Source organism: Anguilla anguilla, chromosome 15 (assembly GCF_013347855.1).
Source record: "Anguilla anguilla isolate fAngAng1 chromosome 15, fAngAng1.pri, whole genome shotgun sequence".
NCBI lineage: Eukaryota > Metazoa > Chordata > Actinopteri > Anguilliformes > Anguillidae > Anguilla > Anguilla anguilla.
Genome location: NC_049215.1, coordinates 33300613 through 33314736, shown reverse-complemented (window position 1 = coordinate 33314736; position 14124 = coordinate 33300613). Strand labels below are relative to the sequence as shown.

Below are 14124 nucleotides of genomic sequence, written 5' to 3'. Positions count from 1 at the left end.
TTTTCCACTTGAACTAACAGAGTTTAAAATGATATTGACGTGCTTTTCTTCCACTGACACAGTTCGGTGTGATCTTAACCATGGTGGAGGCTGGAGGGGCTCTTTCGCAAGCACCTTTGTGAAATTGGCCTGTGGGTTTCCCCCCAAATCCCCCACCCTGCCCACCCCTGCATTCAGCTCTGGCAAAAATAAGGCTTTCACAGGAAGGAGCGGTTAATAAGTCACACTTGCAGAACAGCCAACGTCCTGAATTAAAAAAAACGGATGAAAACATCTCCGGTAGCACCTGCTTGCGAGCTCACGGCACACGAAGAAGAGGGCGGCCTGTGTTTTTTGTGACTGGAGTGTGTGCTTATGTGTAAGAGCTATTTATGAAGGCTGCCATTGTGAGAACGGTAAATTAATTACCAGACGGAATAAGACTATAGTGAACGGCTGCGTTTTTTTCCACTTTATGACGGCGCTTTTGTGTGTGTGTGTTTGTGTGTGTGTGTTCTTCTTTGACAGGATGGCGCGGTGTTGCAGAAGCAGATCCGTGTGGCCGGCTGGGATGGGTCCGAGGGCCGAGCTGCGCGCGTGAAGGGGGAGGGGAACAGCGGATCGGCAGGGTCCCGGCCTGGGGCCCTGTGAACGCGGCGACGCCATGAACCAGCTCGCTCTGTGAAAACCCCCGCCCCCATTCCTCACACGCTCCCCCTCCCTCCCCCCCCCCAAACGCACAGAGAAGCCCGTGCTCGGGGCCCACGCCCCCCCCCCCGTCCCGTCCCCCCCCGCCATGGGTTCGGTGTACCTGTGGAAGCTCTCCTCCCAGAAGCTGGGCTTCTTCCTGGTGAGCTTCGGCTTCATCTGGGGCATGATGCTGCTGCACTTCACCATCCAGCAGCGGGCGGCCCACGAGAGCAGCGCCGCCCTGCGCCAGCAGATCCTGGACCTCAGCAAGCGCTACATCCGGGCCCTGGCCCAGGAGAACCAGAACGTGATGGACGGGCCCTACGTGGGGACCATGACCGCGTACGGTGAGCAAGGGGGGGTGGGGGTAACACCCGAGACCCTGACCCGACCCCAAATCTCGCTCAGCGGTAGTGGAGATCCCGGTGGTTCCCGAGCAGCAATGCTAATATTAGCGCGGAACGGCTTTTTCAGCACAGAACTGAAAATTTCAGTTCAAAATGGCAGTTAACCTTCCCCTTGATTTTTCCTGGTAGGGTTCTAAAAAAAACATTTTTTAAGCCTGCTGTAAATTGCACGGTACAGCTTTTTCAACAAAACTGAAAATTTCAGGTCAAAATGGCAGTTATCCTTCCCCACGGTGTTTTTCCTAGTAGGGTTGTATGAAATAAAAAAAACAAATAAAAAAAACATTGAAAGCCTGCTGTAAATCCTCCTGAATGGGTTAAAAATAGAAGCCTCATGACATCACTTAGTCACGATGAATGACATGTTAAAATGCCAGTGGGAGGTAAGTGTCTGTTTGCAGTACACAGATAGGGTGTTAATTGCTGCGATGGCCATTACCATCGGTGAGGCGTAGGTGGTGTTTTAGATTTCAGATTTAGATTGTTATGGGCTTTTACATTTGGGCAGATCCACAGCAGGTGCTGTAGTGGAGTTAATGAATGTAATAAAAGGTAGTGGGTGCACGGGGACATATTTTTATTTTATGGATGGGTGCCAGGATGTTCTCGTTCCCCCTTAGCGAATTAGCTCAAACCCTGATGGCAGGAACCATATGATTTATGAAGCAGTTTTGTTGGATAGCTGTTCACACAAACCCCCCCCCACCCACAATATTAAAACATTGCAGTGCAGTGCCTGAAATTGTCTCACTAATACATCTTATCTTAATAAATGCAGACAGGCCAGGTTTTCCCCATTATAATACACGTCTCGGAGGTTAACAGAACCTTTTGTGGGACCAGTAAATCTACAAGATGAATCTCTATTCGATTTCAAAGTCAAATTCTGTTTATTGAAGCATTTATTTTTTTGTTTGTCGTTTGTTTGTTTAATGCATCTTATCACGGGGCGTTGAGCAATGCGGTTTTTTGAGGGACCTGCAGGCTCCAGGGCAGCTGTGTAAACACAGGTGTGGAACGCGCACAGTATGCAAACCACCGCTTTCCACCATCGGTGGACGGGCGGGCCCTTGCTGCGCGTGTACGGTGATGCGTGGTGGTTGATGGGACGCCTCTTCATTTTAAGCCCGTGTCCGATGTTGGCGTTCAGTTGGTCTTCGTCGCGTGGCGCCCGACGAGAGAAGAGGCGATAGAAATAAGGAAAACGTGGGGCGATGCCGCTGACGGCCGACGCGCAAAGGGTTAAATAAAATATGGGTGTCGGTCTGTAGCAGGAGGCTTTTCAGAGACCAGCCGATCTATAAAAGCCATTAATGATATGTAACCCGGTTGCTCGTCTTTGAAAAGAGCGTATTGATTCGGCGCAGGGATGGCCACATGTCCAGGCAGTGGGCTGACGCGTTATTCTGTACTGTCTGAAACCACGAGAATGACTATCAATAAGCGATTCGTGCAGCAAATAGACCCATTTGTTCAATGAGCAGCTTTGCGAGGAGGATTGCAGTCGTTATTGATTCCCGACTATAACCGAGCTGCACTTCAAGTGTAAAACGACTCACCTGAACGTGGCCCAATTTGACTTTCGGGACAGACAGCCTGTGTCTGTGTCGGAGCGACAGTTCACGTGACTCGTCATCTGTATTCACGGCGTATCTGAAGGAAGACCCCGTGCATCTCCAAATGCCACAGATTTTTACCCAGCCAACTGTCAGTGCTCAGATGTTACTTGGCCAGCTGTGTGTGTGTCATTGCTTCATTAGTTCTTGCATAAGAAAGCTGGCAAAAGAGTTGATTCTAGGTGTGGAGTTTGCATTTGGAGTCTGTTGCCGTTGTCTCTCATCATGATGAGGACCAAAGAAGTACCAATGCCTGTAAACCAGGCTATCGTAAGGATGCAGAACAGAGTAAATCAATCAGAGACATAACCAAAACATTGGATGTGTCAAAATGAACTGTTTGGTACATTGTTGAGAAGCAAGAACGTATTGGTGAGCTCAGAAATAGCAGTCGACCAGGTAGACCATGGAAGACCACCATAGCGGATTACCAAAAAATACTTTTAATTGTGAAGAAAAACCCCTTTTGAACTGCCGAACAGATCAAGAACACTCTCCAGGATGTAGGCTGGACATTTTGTTTGCCTGTCAGCAGACATTATTGGCGAAAATCAAACAAAGAAGGCGTGCTGGAAAGCTCATTTCTGGCCACTGAACAAGCAACGTTCTCATTGGCCAGGTGGTGGTGTGATGACCAGTTGAAGTGCTTAACAATGGCTAGAATTTGAGTAGACATATCTTATCCCTTGTTTGAGATACAGACATGAAAATGTGTACGTACGTGCCTGTCCTCATGTGAAACAAGTTTGATAATGAGGCAGGGAAGAAATGAATAACCTTTGGTGAATATCCGACGTGTGGGACTGGCATGCTTTGACGATTGAATATCGTTGGCGGAGGTATGTGCTCTACGCCGAGGGCCAGTTTCCAGTTGACGTGTCTGCTGAGGGCAACTGCGGGAAGAATTCGGAAGTGTACGGAAAGATCCCGCCCGCTCAGATCCGACCGAATGCCTCAGAAATCATTGGACGACGGGTGCGGAAATCAAACATCAGGCACGTGTCAGACTGTGTCCTTCTGGATTTTGGGTCTTAACGATGCCCTGTCGCCCGGAAACAAAAACGCAGCATTAACCATAATAACGCCTCTGAAGGGCGCTATATCAGCGGAATGGTGACTTTATGATCATTCACTTTGCAGCAGGACAATTACGTACTGCTAACGCAAGCAGGGAGCAGGCAAAGGGGGATTTTAGAATATTTTGACACATTTTACAGCAGCGGAATAATCTAAATAAACCTGCACCAGAGATAGTAAATATTTATATGTATTGCCCATTGGCCTATATGTATTTCAGTTCTGATTACGTTACTGTTACCAAGTAGATGCCAATTCTTGCTACCCATCCATACTCATGTCAGTGTTAATTCAGTCACACACAAAAAAGAACAGTGATTGGTTGGCTTATGCTCTTGCTCTATTTAAGCTAAAGAGACAACGTGAACTGGCAGGATTAGTAACTGGCTAATAATGCCCATCAAATAGTTCTCCTGGGCTGGGAACATGCAGTATGTCAGGTGATGTATGACCTGGTCAGTGCAGACAGATGCACAAAACATTTAGCCACGTATTTTGGGCATATTTTTGGTAGCCTTGACTTTTTTTTTCTTTCTTCAAGGAAATGAAATCTGAAGTGCTGATTGGAGCCTGTGGTGAATTTGACTTTCTTATTAATTCATGTTTTGAAGAGGTGAAGGCCAAAGGAAAGGCAGTGTGAATTGTTGGCTGCTTGTTGCATCATCCACAGCGTGTAGGATAGCATTCTTATGAGGCCAGTTGTGTTTTTTTTTTGTTTTTTTTTGCTTCTTCTTTTCAGTTCTCCCCCATGTCTGCGATGTTTGTATTTGTTAATTTGCTTGTGGGGAATAACCCGTTGCTAACAATCCCGATGGTAATTTTATTTAATTTTTTCAACCAGGTGCCAAAGTTCAAAGCCCTGCTCGCACGTCTGCAGCCATTAGAAGCTTCAAAGACGCTCGGGCTGAAGATTGTGGCTTCGATACTTCCGTAACGCGATTCATGTTTTATCTGAAATTAAATTGGGCCTTGGTTTTTCTACTCTGTATTTACTGAGACTGTCAGGATAGTGGCCGCTCTCTCCTGCTTGGGGATGTGGGATTTGTCTGGCCGCGACATTAATTCATTTAAAGAATGGATGATTCCTCTTTGCTCCCGGTAAATGCCCTTAATGTCGGAGTGCACGTAAATTAAATATCGTATTCAGTGAGCGTTTGCCGTGGCAGGCTAGAAAGCCAGCGCTCGCAGAACACCATTTTATTGTTTTAAAAAGGAAAGAAATCAAACGTTAAAAGGCCAAATAAAATTACAGTTTGGTAAATGCGGTGTCTGTGCTCCTGCGATGGCAGCGATCGGCCCAGAGCAAAACCGGAGATGATAAAATTGAGGTATTGGTACAGGAACTTTGGCCGGAGGACGTAGTTAAAGGAAGCGTCTTTTTCCCCTTCGCATTCAAAAATGAATCTCTGCACATTATGTTGCTCGGCAGCATGTGTCTTTAACTCCCAGGTCACAATTAAATACAAGTATCGGTGGCACTGAAACTGAGCACAGGGTGCAGTGTGCATTTTGACACGTGTTCAGTCTGCGTCCCCTACACGGACTGGTGAAAGACCTTCTCTGGGCGGACACGGTGGCACAGTGGTTCGCACTGTCGCCTTGCAGCAAGAAGGTTGTGGGTTCGAATCTCGGCTTGGGGCCTCTCTGCGTGGAGTTTGCATGTTCTCCCCGTGTTCACGTGGGTTTACTCCGGGTACTCCGGTTTCCTCCCGCACTCAAAGACATGCATGTTAGGTGCTCTCCTGCAGGTGCCCTTGACCAAGGCCTCAGAACTGGAGTTGGTCCCCGGGTGCTGCACTTGTGGCTGCCCACCGCTTCTAAGTAACTAGGGTGGGTCAAAATGCAGAGGACAAATTACCCCACGGGGTTCGATAAAGTATATCTTTATCTTTATCTTCTCCGTCCGATGCAGAGGAATGGTGATTGAAAAATTAGGGAAGGAACGCCCGGCAAGAATATACATACATTCACGGAACTGATGTGTGTGGAAGAAAGTATTGAAATGTTTCAAGGAAACAGAGCAAAGAAAGTGTAGCACAACAGGCTGAACTGACCTGACATACATCCACTCCTATGATGAATGACAAATGGAAAAGAAACAGATGATCCCCCGGGGTGAGTTGTCTTTCATCCGTTATAACCTAGCGACTGTAGCTGTAAACAACAGTCAGTTTGAAAGGGGTAATCTTACCGTAGACGTGATAGTTTGACAACAACGCACGCATCTTGACAGCAGTGCATCGGTGCTAGCTCACTTGCTTGTCGGTTGGCATTTTCTTGTAAAAGCTCAGATGGCCATCTAACAAAGTTAGCCTTGCATGCCCTGAAGGTAGTGTGCAAATTATCTAGCCTCAAGGTGGGACATTGCCGTTGACAACCTTGCTTGATCACGTGCGTGGCCAGTTTGCGAATCCATAGCTGCGTAATTAGCGATCGTTTCCGTACGAGAATGAAGCAAGCCGGCGTTCTCACAGAACGTTAAGAAACGTTCGTTAATTTGTCAATCCTTTCTTCTCTGAGCGCCATTAAAACGCCAAAAACGGCGTGAAAGGTCTCTCTCACTACGTGGGCGAGCTCACCAGTTGCGACGGCAAGGCGAAAGGCGGCTTCGCTGGCTTTCTGCGAGCCGGTCCGCATTGAATTAAATTCGGATCTCGCGCTGGCGTGCCAAGCAGCGATTGGTCCCCGCCTCTCCTTCTTCAGAGTGATTACAACATGCGTTCCAACCAGACCCCCCCAGCGCAGCATCCTCGCCAGCTGTCTGTCGCCTCTCTGAGCACCTGGCAGCCACTTAATGCGTCTGCTAAATTAGTAAATTTGTAAATAATTGCCAGCTCTAAGCAATGGGTTCAGATGAGTGAGCCATCAGAAATGAAAGCACTGCGGTATCCAGCCTTTGAATTTTTTTTTCCTGGAAACATACACGATTGATTACCTGATTGCGTGAGTGCTTACTTGAGTTCTTGATTACAAATATGGCTGCACGATTTGTACTGGACTTTTTTTCATTTAGTCTAGTACAACTATTGTTGTACTATAGATTTAACTATTGATTAATATAAAAAATATTGCAGCTCTAGGGAATTCTGGCTTAGTTCAGTTGTCATCAAAATAAAACTTTGTAAACTGTAGATAATGTTTTAATTTTTTATTACTTTCACTTAATTGTAAGTAAAATTTTTGGACAAATGTTGATTGAATCCATGCCACTCTTCTCTAAAAAACTAAAATAAAATCTCGAGGTGACCGGTTCTATATTCTTTGCCATTAAGAAAGGTTAAAGCTCTGTAGTTTGGTTCAGAGGGAGGGAAACTACATTACGTTCGTTTAGCAGATGCTCTTATCCAGAGCTGCTGACATGCATGAGCACTATGAGCTACACCCTTACAGTGTTGCAATGTGCCTAAATACCGCTCTGACACAATATACACAATAAAATTCTCTGTGTTAAGTTAACTTTAACAGAGTTTTGCATGGGTTCGGACCGGAGCACATGCACTGTATTAGTGATTCGAGTTTACATTGAAGATTCTTCTGTGAAGGGTATTTACCCGGTCGGTACTCTGGAAAACAATGAAATGCTTTCGTACTTAAAAGTGAAATTCAAACACTACCTTCACCATGGAAACATCTGTCTTTATTTGGGCAGCAGTGTATTATAATGGGTAAGAATCTAGCCTCGTAAAAGGTCACAGGTTCAGTTCCCAGGTAGGACACTGCCGTTGCACCCTTGAGCAAGGTACTTAACCTGCATTGCTTCAGTATATACACAGCTGTATAAATGGATGCAATGCAAATGCTATGTAAAAAAAAAAAAAAAAAAACACCTTGTGTAAGTTGCTGTGGATAAGAGTGTCTGCTAGATGCCTGTAACGTCATTCTTTCCGTTGTGAGGGTATGCCGGTGGTGTGATCCGATCTTTTGCCCTCTCTGACCCCGCCAAAGCGCCGGGGTTCAGCGGTGGCCTATCCGGTTTCGGCGAGCGACAGAGGGGGGGCCGCCCCGCCCCCTATTGTCCGCCGCCTGGAATTTACCACCCCGACCGTCGCCGGGGGCAGCACAAAGCCAGGGGTTGTCATGGCGGCGGGCCCGAGACCACCAGCGGTGTCTGCCTGTGTCCGAGATACGCAGGAGATTAAAAGAGCAAGACGTGGACGTTGGCCTGGCGCATAGTGGTGTAGTGTCACATGTCCCGGTATTGACCGGGTATGCTAACATGGCTCCCTAAAAAAAAAAAGACACCTTCCTTCGCACATATTTGCTGACTCACTTCATCATGTTCTTTGTTGTGTCCTGATCCTTCAGGTAATGCACCGTGGTATGATGTAACCTAGTGAAACAGAGTGCTGGGTCTTTATTTCTGGCAGAGAGAATCCATGTTGTCAGTCTGTCAGTACTGGATGGACAAGGGCTTGTGTCACCCACATGCTGTACGGTGATGTGACACGTGTTGAAGGTAACTCTGCAGATCCGATGACAGAGCTTAAGTGGCAGAGACCTTGCTGTAGAGTGTCACCTTAGCCCACTGATTACTCTGGCAAAACCGATCCTCCTGCATTGCAGTTAAAACAGGAATGAGCGCCAGCATATACGCACACACACACACACACACACACACACACACACACACGCAGTGGGAGAGTGTGAGACACAGAACACAATGCAGAGAGGGAAAGACACATAAAGAAAGAGCAATGTACACAGAGACAAGAGATGGCAGTACAGATTCCAGCTTCTGTAAGTGTTTGTTGAGGAAGGAGGAAGAGACCGTAGGAGCAGTTGCGGGTTTTCCCTTTGAGTAATGACGAGACAAAAACAAAGAGAGATGCGAAACAGACGGGACATACTTCACCCGCATCCCTTTCTCTAGCGGATCGTCCGCTTGCCAGTCATTTTGCAGCCCAATCACCCCCCATCACAGAAACTCTGACCACAGCTGACGGTACCAAAGTGGTATTGGCAAGCCACATTGGGCAAGAGCGGTCAGTGTTGGGTACTGTATGAATATAAACATCCACTACGTTTCTGACGCATTAACACTTGTTTGCAGTCAGCTGAGTGTGTCAGAGGATTATAGAAATGGCACGGTGCATGATTCATGGTTTTAGCAGTTATGTCATCAGGTACAACCAGGGGTTCAGATATTTTGCAGATGGATTGAGGTTCGGCTGCCCCCAGTGGTTAAGGGAAGTACTGGTCATTGATCGTTGATAAAATTTGAAAAAGCTGAATTCTAAAGGCGCCAGTATACTCAAAATGAAGTCATTTTTTGCATTTCTTTGACACTTTAATCCAAAGTGACCTACAATAAGTGCATAAACTTTGACTGCAAACTGAAAATACATCTTCGTTCAGATAAGACATTGTGGTTTGTATGTTGTTGGCAGTGGTAACAAGCTTGTGTGGGGAATAGACCCATTTGATTTATGGTTTTCTTTTACAAAAATGCTAATAAAAACAGAAAATGCTTGAAAGTTTTTAATCTTCTAAAGGTTTTTGTACAACTTTAACCACGCCAACCGGGGGGTATGCGGACATTATTCTGTAACAATAAATCTGATTGGCATAGAATAAAAGCTTTAAAGTTGATGAATTGGTCAAGACATTAAAGAGCACAACATAATTGATGAATCCATCATTTTATAATATTTTTATTTCAAATCCATAAATGGAAGAGGGCTTAATGGGCATATTGGCTTAACCTCCTAAGACCGGGTGCTCTCTGGAATCCCTCAGAATCTTCCATGATTTTCAGCATGGCTGCCCCGTTATCCAGTTACACTTCGAGATTTAAAAATAGAACGAGGGAGCAGACAGCAATAGCGTAGAATGATATAAAAAGCAGGAAAATAGGCCGGGGGATTTGCAGGGCAGAATCTCGCTCCCCGTGCTCTACATGCATGGGCATTCTATGGTGCGTCCCTGTGGTTTCCAAGCCAACGTGATTCTTTTACACCCGTCAGAGTGGAAGCATGTTAGAGAGCTCTGGGTCTTCTTAAAGAGCCCGTCTATTATTCATGGACAAAATAGGACCGTGGCTGTTCGTAGACTGAAGCACGAGTTGAAATTTGCTGGTATTTTGGAATATAACCCCCCTTGTTTCACTTGTTTTCAAAAGAAAATTTGGAGGTAAACAAGTTCTTGGTTAGGTGGTAATATTAATTTATGGTAGAGGCAGTTTGAAAAGTAAACCTACAAAGAGCAAATTCCCCTAATTTACCCTAATGTTGAATACACACAATGTACAGTCAAGATTCTAAATTTGTAGGCTAATGACAGGACACAATAGCTTTGCTTTGTCAAATGTAGATACTGTATTCGATTCAATGAACTTTATCGGCATGGAAGCAATTAAACAATATTGGCAAACCCATAGAGCACTACCAGCTTGGTACAGTATGGTGTGTGTTATCATAGCACATTGCAGTTTTTCCCAAAAAGTTTTTGGTTGGTGCTTGTCCACCTTGTCTTCGCGATGACATGATATAGCTTCTTCTCGAGGGTGTTAATGTTTAGGGAGTCGGCTTACAGCGGGACTAGCCGTTTAGCGTGCCAAGTCAAACGTTCTGAATGGAATGGAATGACAGGAGGCTGTTTTATGGTGACCTACTTGGTACATAAGTTGATACAGTCGGCTAATTGCAATAATTGCTTGGGAAGTGAATTTTTAGTATCGCGTAAAATGGAAAATTTCTTTCTCCAGTTTCTCCCTAGCTATTTCCTTTGCTATGGTTGAGAGAGGATGATTTAAATTAGAGGGCTTGCATGTTGAATAATTACTTCTTGCAAAGGCCTCTGCTTTATATGCAGCGAAATTCTTGCACGGTGACTGCATTGCTTGCGTCTGCTGGTTCAGTGAGTGAAAGTGACATTTTCAAGTGCTGCTTCATGCTTGTTCCAAATGAGCGAAAGTATTTTACACAAAAGGGAAAGTGGATGTGGACAGTCACACCTCTTTGCATACCAAATGCTCTGCATCTGTCAGTAGCTAGATGGAGTGGGTGGAGGGTATGAAGGGTATGGTTGCGGCAGGTGACCTTTTAGAGAAGTCTTCAAATATCACTTCTCTCACAGATATACAGGTAACCGTCAGTTTAGTTTACAGAAAGCAATGCATGCAGTGGTGCATTTGTTACAGACTTGAGACCTTGAAAGTCTTACAGTGCCGTGAAAAAGTATTTTACCCCCCTTCCGATTTTGCATATTTGTCACAATGAATGGTTTCAGATCTTTAGACAAAATGTAATATTAGACAAAGGGAAACTGAGTAAATACAATTTTTTTTTTACAATTATTTAAAACAAATAAATCGTAATGATTTATAGAAATAAAAAACAAATCCTTTTTATGGCACTCTACTTAACATGTAAGTTTTAAGCTTGGATACCAGTTATTTATTGTTAATTTCAAACAAAAGGCAGGTGAACCTTTTTCTTCAGAGACAGTTGGAGGAGTTCATTTTGCCGAATTCACTGAGCTGTGGAATGAATAAAACAAACACATTACAGTGGGAGTGAGTTTAGCTGGATTTCAGATTAAAGGTGGCCTGTTGTGCTCATCCTGTCTGCAGTAAGCTGTACAGTTGTTGTCTTGCCCAGCTGGTGCATTGGCTGTGCGTGCTATGTGTGTGTGTGTGTGTGTGTGTGTGTGTGTGTATGTGGCCTTTTTCAATCTCAGTAATCTCCGCAGGGACATTGTGTGTGGAAACCTCACTGGAAAAAAATAAATAAATCCAGATGGCTAAAACTGCCAGGGAGTAATTAAATGCAGAATTCTGAGGTTTATTGTTATGCATCCAGTAGTTAATGCGCACTGTGTTATATTATGTAAGGGGGTGCGTGCTCTTGCTCTTGGCTGCACTGGCAAAGTGTGTGTGACACACACACGCACACGCACACGCACAGAACAGACACACAGATGCACACACAGACGCGTGCACCATGTCGTGCATCGACATTTCATTTCATTTAATAAGTAACACGTAGCCTACCGCTGGTTGAGAAACGCTTTGTAGTTAAAACGTGTTTCAGCGGTGCCCGCGTGCTGTCCAGCGTGAGTTCTTAAAGAATTTGTTCTGCTATTGGAGTACTGTTACCCTGAATCGCAATGGCCACGGGGGAGGTGGGGTTGGGGGTGGGGGTGGGAGGGGGGCTGGCGGTAACACTGCCACCGCTAAGCATCCTCCTCCTGGGTTTCCTGTACATGAGAAGTGGTCACTGAGAAGTGAAAGCACTGCTGTGATGTCACACGGCCAGCAGAGCGCCGGATGTCGAATTGTGTCGGAGTGTAGCACAGTGGGTAAGGAACTGGGCTTGTAACCGAAAGGTCGTAGGTTCGATTCCCGGGTAAGGACACTGCCGTTGTACCCTTGAGCGAGGTACTTAACCTGCACTGCTTCAGTATACATCCAGCTGTATAAATGGATACAATGTAAAATGCTATGTAAAAGTTGTGTAAGTCGCTCTGGATAAGAGCGTCTGCTAAATGCCTGTAATGTAATTGTGCACTGAGGATTGAGACTGCGACTAACCTGGTCAATAGGGGCCGTGAGCTGGGGCCGTGACTGACCAAATCCGTTCGCTTGGCGTCGCCAGCGTAATCCACAGGTTCGTTCTTTTCTCTTCGCCTTACTGCTCTGACTTTGCACTGCGGCTTTTAATTGGTCAGCTAACACGGGACTGTTTGTCTGCCTGTGGAGGGTTGTCACTCAAGACTCAGGAGAGCACATTCATTCACACACACACACACACACTCACTCACACCCATGCATGTGCGCACACACAGTCCCTCTCTGAGTGACATGCACGCACACGCACAGAGAGAGAGAGAGAGAGTGAGAGGAAGACAGATGAAATATGACGGGCTCTAAAGAAGGGAGATGCGGAGTGGAGTGGAGGGGAGATGTGGAGGAGAGGAGAGCTGGGTTTTGTACGCTCCCCGGTTGTTAATCTCGCTCGTCCTCCGTGCCGATGGAGGGTGGGGCGCGTGCCCGAGAGCCTGCTGTATTGTGGGTAATGGCGTCGGGCCCGATGCCCTGGCAGTCGCTCCGGCTTTCCGCTAGATCTGCTCCCTGTCTTCTCCGGCCGGCCCGCGAAAACAGCAACAGCAACAGCAGCACGGAGACGACAGGCACTCCCACCCCAAAAATCAGTCCCAGATCCACAAGCCCGTTTCGCCCGTCATCTCAACCCCCCCCCCCCCCCCGTACTCCGACCCCGACCCCCGAAAGGGGGGTGATGTCACATGCAGTGGTGCTGGGGGGAGCGTTAGCTTCCACTGAGTGACAGGAGCTTTTCCTGCACCCCCCCCCCCCCCCCCCCCCCCGTGATATCCCCTGCTGTCTCAGGAACAAGCCCCTGGCGGTGGCATCGGCCCCTGAAATTAAACCAAAAAAGGGGAAAAAAACAACAACAAAAAAAAAAAAAGACTCATCTGTAAGGCATTTCTGAAGAATCCGCTGATTGGCCGCAGCTTGAAATTTGTTGACTTACAAGTTAGGCTTAACTTAATCTGTTAGCGGCCCATTTTCAGCACTGCACGAGTAAAAACTTTTACTGTTGTCAATAGACAGAATCCTTGCTTTTAGGAGTGTAGAAATGCGAACAGAGATCAGAATTAAATTGAAGGGTCCCCCCCGTCTGCTCACTGCCCCTCTCTGTTCCTGCGGTCTTTGCACCTCCCCGGGGTAACTATAGCAACAGAGCAGAAGCCGGCACCGATTCCTCGCGGCGAGAGAGGGTTGTGGGGGGGGGGGGGAGAGCTGTTCCTCACGGACAGTTCTGAGCATCCTGCAGGCTTTGCAGCTCAATTACCCAGAAACCCCCTGGAAAAATCAGGTAGAGGTGCCGATATCTGCAAAGAGATTTAACTCCACAAAATACTTTCTTCCATTAAGTAAAGGCCTGAGGCGGTTTGAGTCAGAAATCTTCCGCAGCACGACAGGCCAGAGGTTGAGTCCCGATCCTCCTGGAAGAAACGTGCATGGCCACTGCCTGCATCAAATGGATTGTTTTTTTGTTTTTTTTCTCTGAAGGGTGTTACAACATAAAGCAACCACACACAGCTGCATTTCAAGGCCAAACCCAAAGAATAAATAAAACCCATTCTATTTTTTTTAATTAAAAGCTTAATGTAAATCATAGCCTGAGGTGGAAAGTCCAGGGGTCAAAAAAGTAGAAGTCTTTCCGTGTGATTTTTCCACCCATGAACTCTAAATATTGAGCCACTAATTATTTCTGCCTCCTGACTGAAGACTTGTGCTAATGAGCAAATTTGTAGGACCTTTGGAGGACCTTTACTTTCTGAACGTGGATTACCCACCTCTGATTACAGCGCAAATGAAACTATGTACTTAT

General features: G+C 46.2%; 1 protein-coding gene across 1 annotated transcript in view; it reads left to right on the top strand.

Annotated features, from left to right (window-relative positions):
* Window positions 1-758: 758 nt before the first annotated feature.
* The window catches only part of mgat5 (alpha-1,6-mannosylglycoprotein 6-beta-N-acetylglucosaminyltransferase), a 78574-nt gene continuing 65208 nt past the window's right edge, over window positions 759-14124 (top strand). Inside the window, exon 1 of the mRNA XM_035392659.1 lies at window positions 759-1016. Within this exon, the coding sequence (XP_035248550.1) occupies window positions 776-1016 (241 nt within the window). The 5' untranslated portion in view covers window positions 759-775. The remainder of the gene's footprint in view (window positions 1017-14124) is intronic.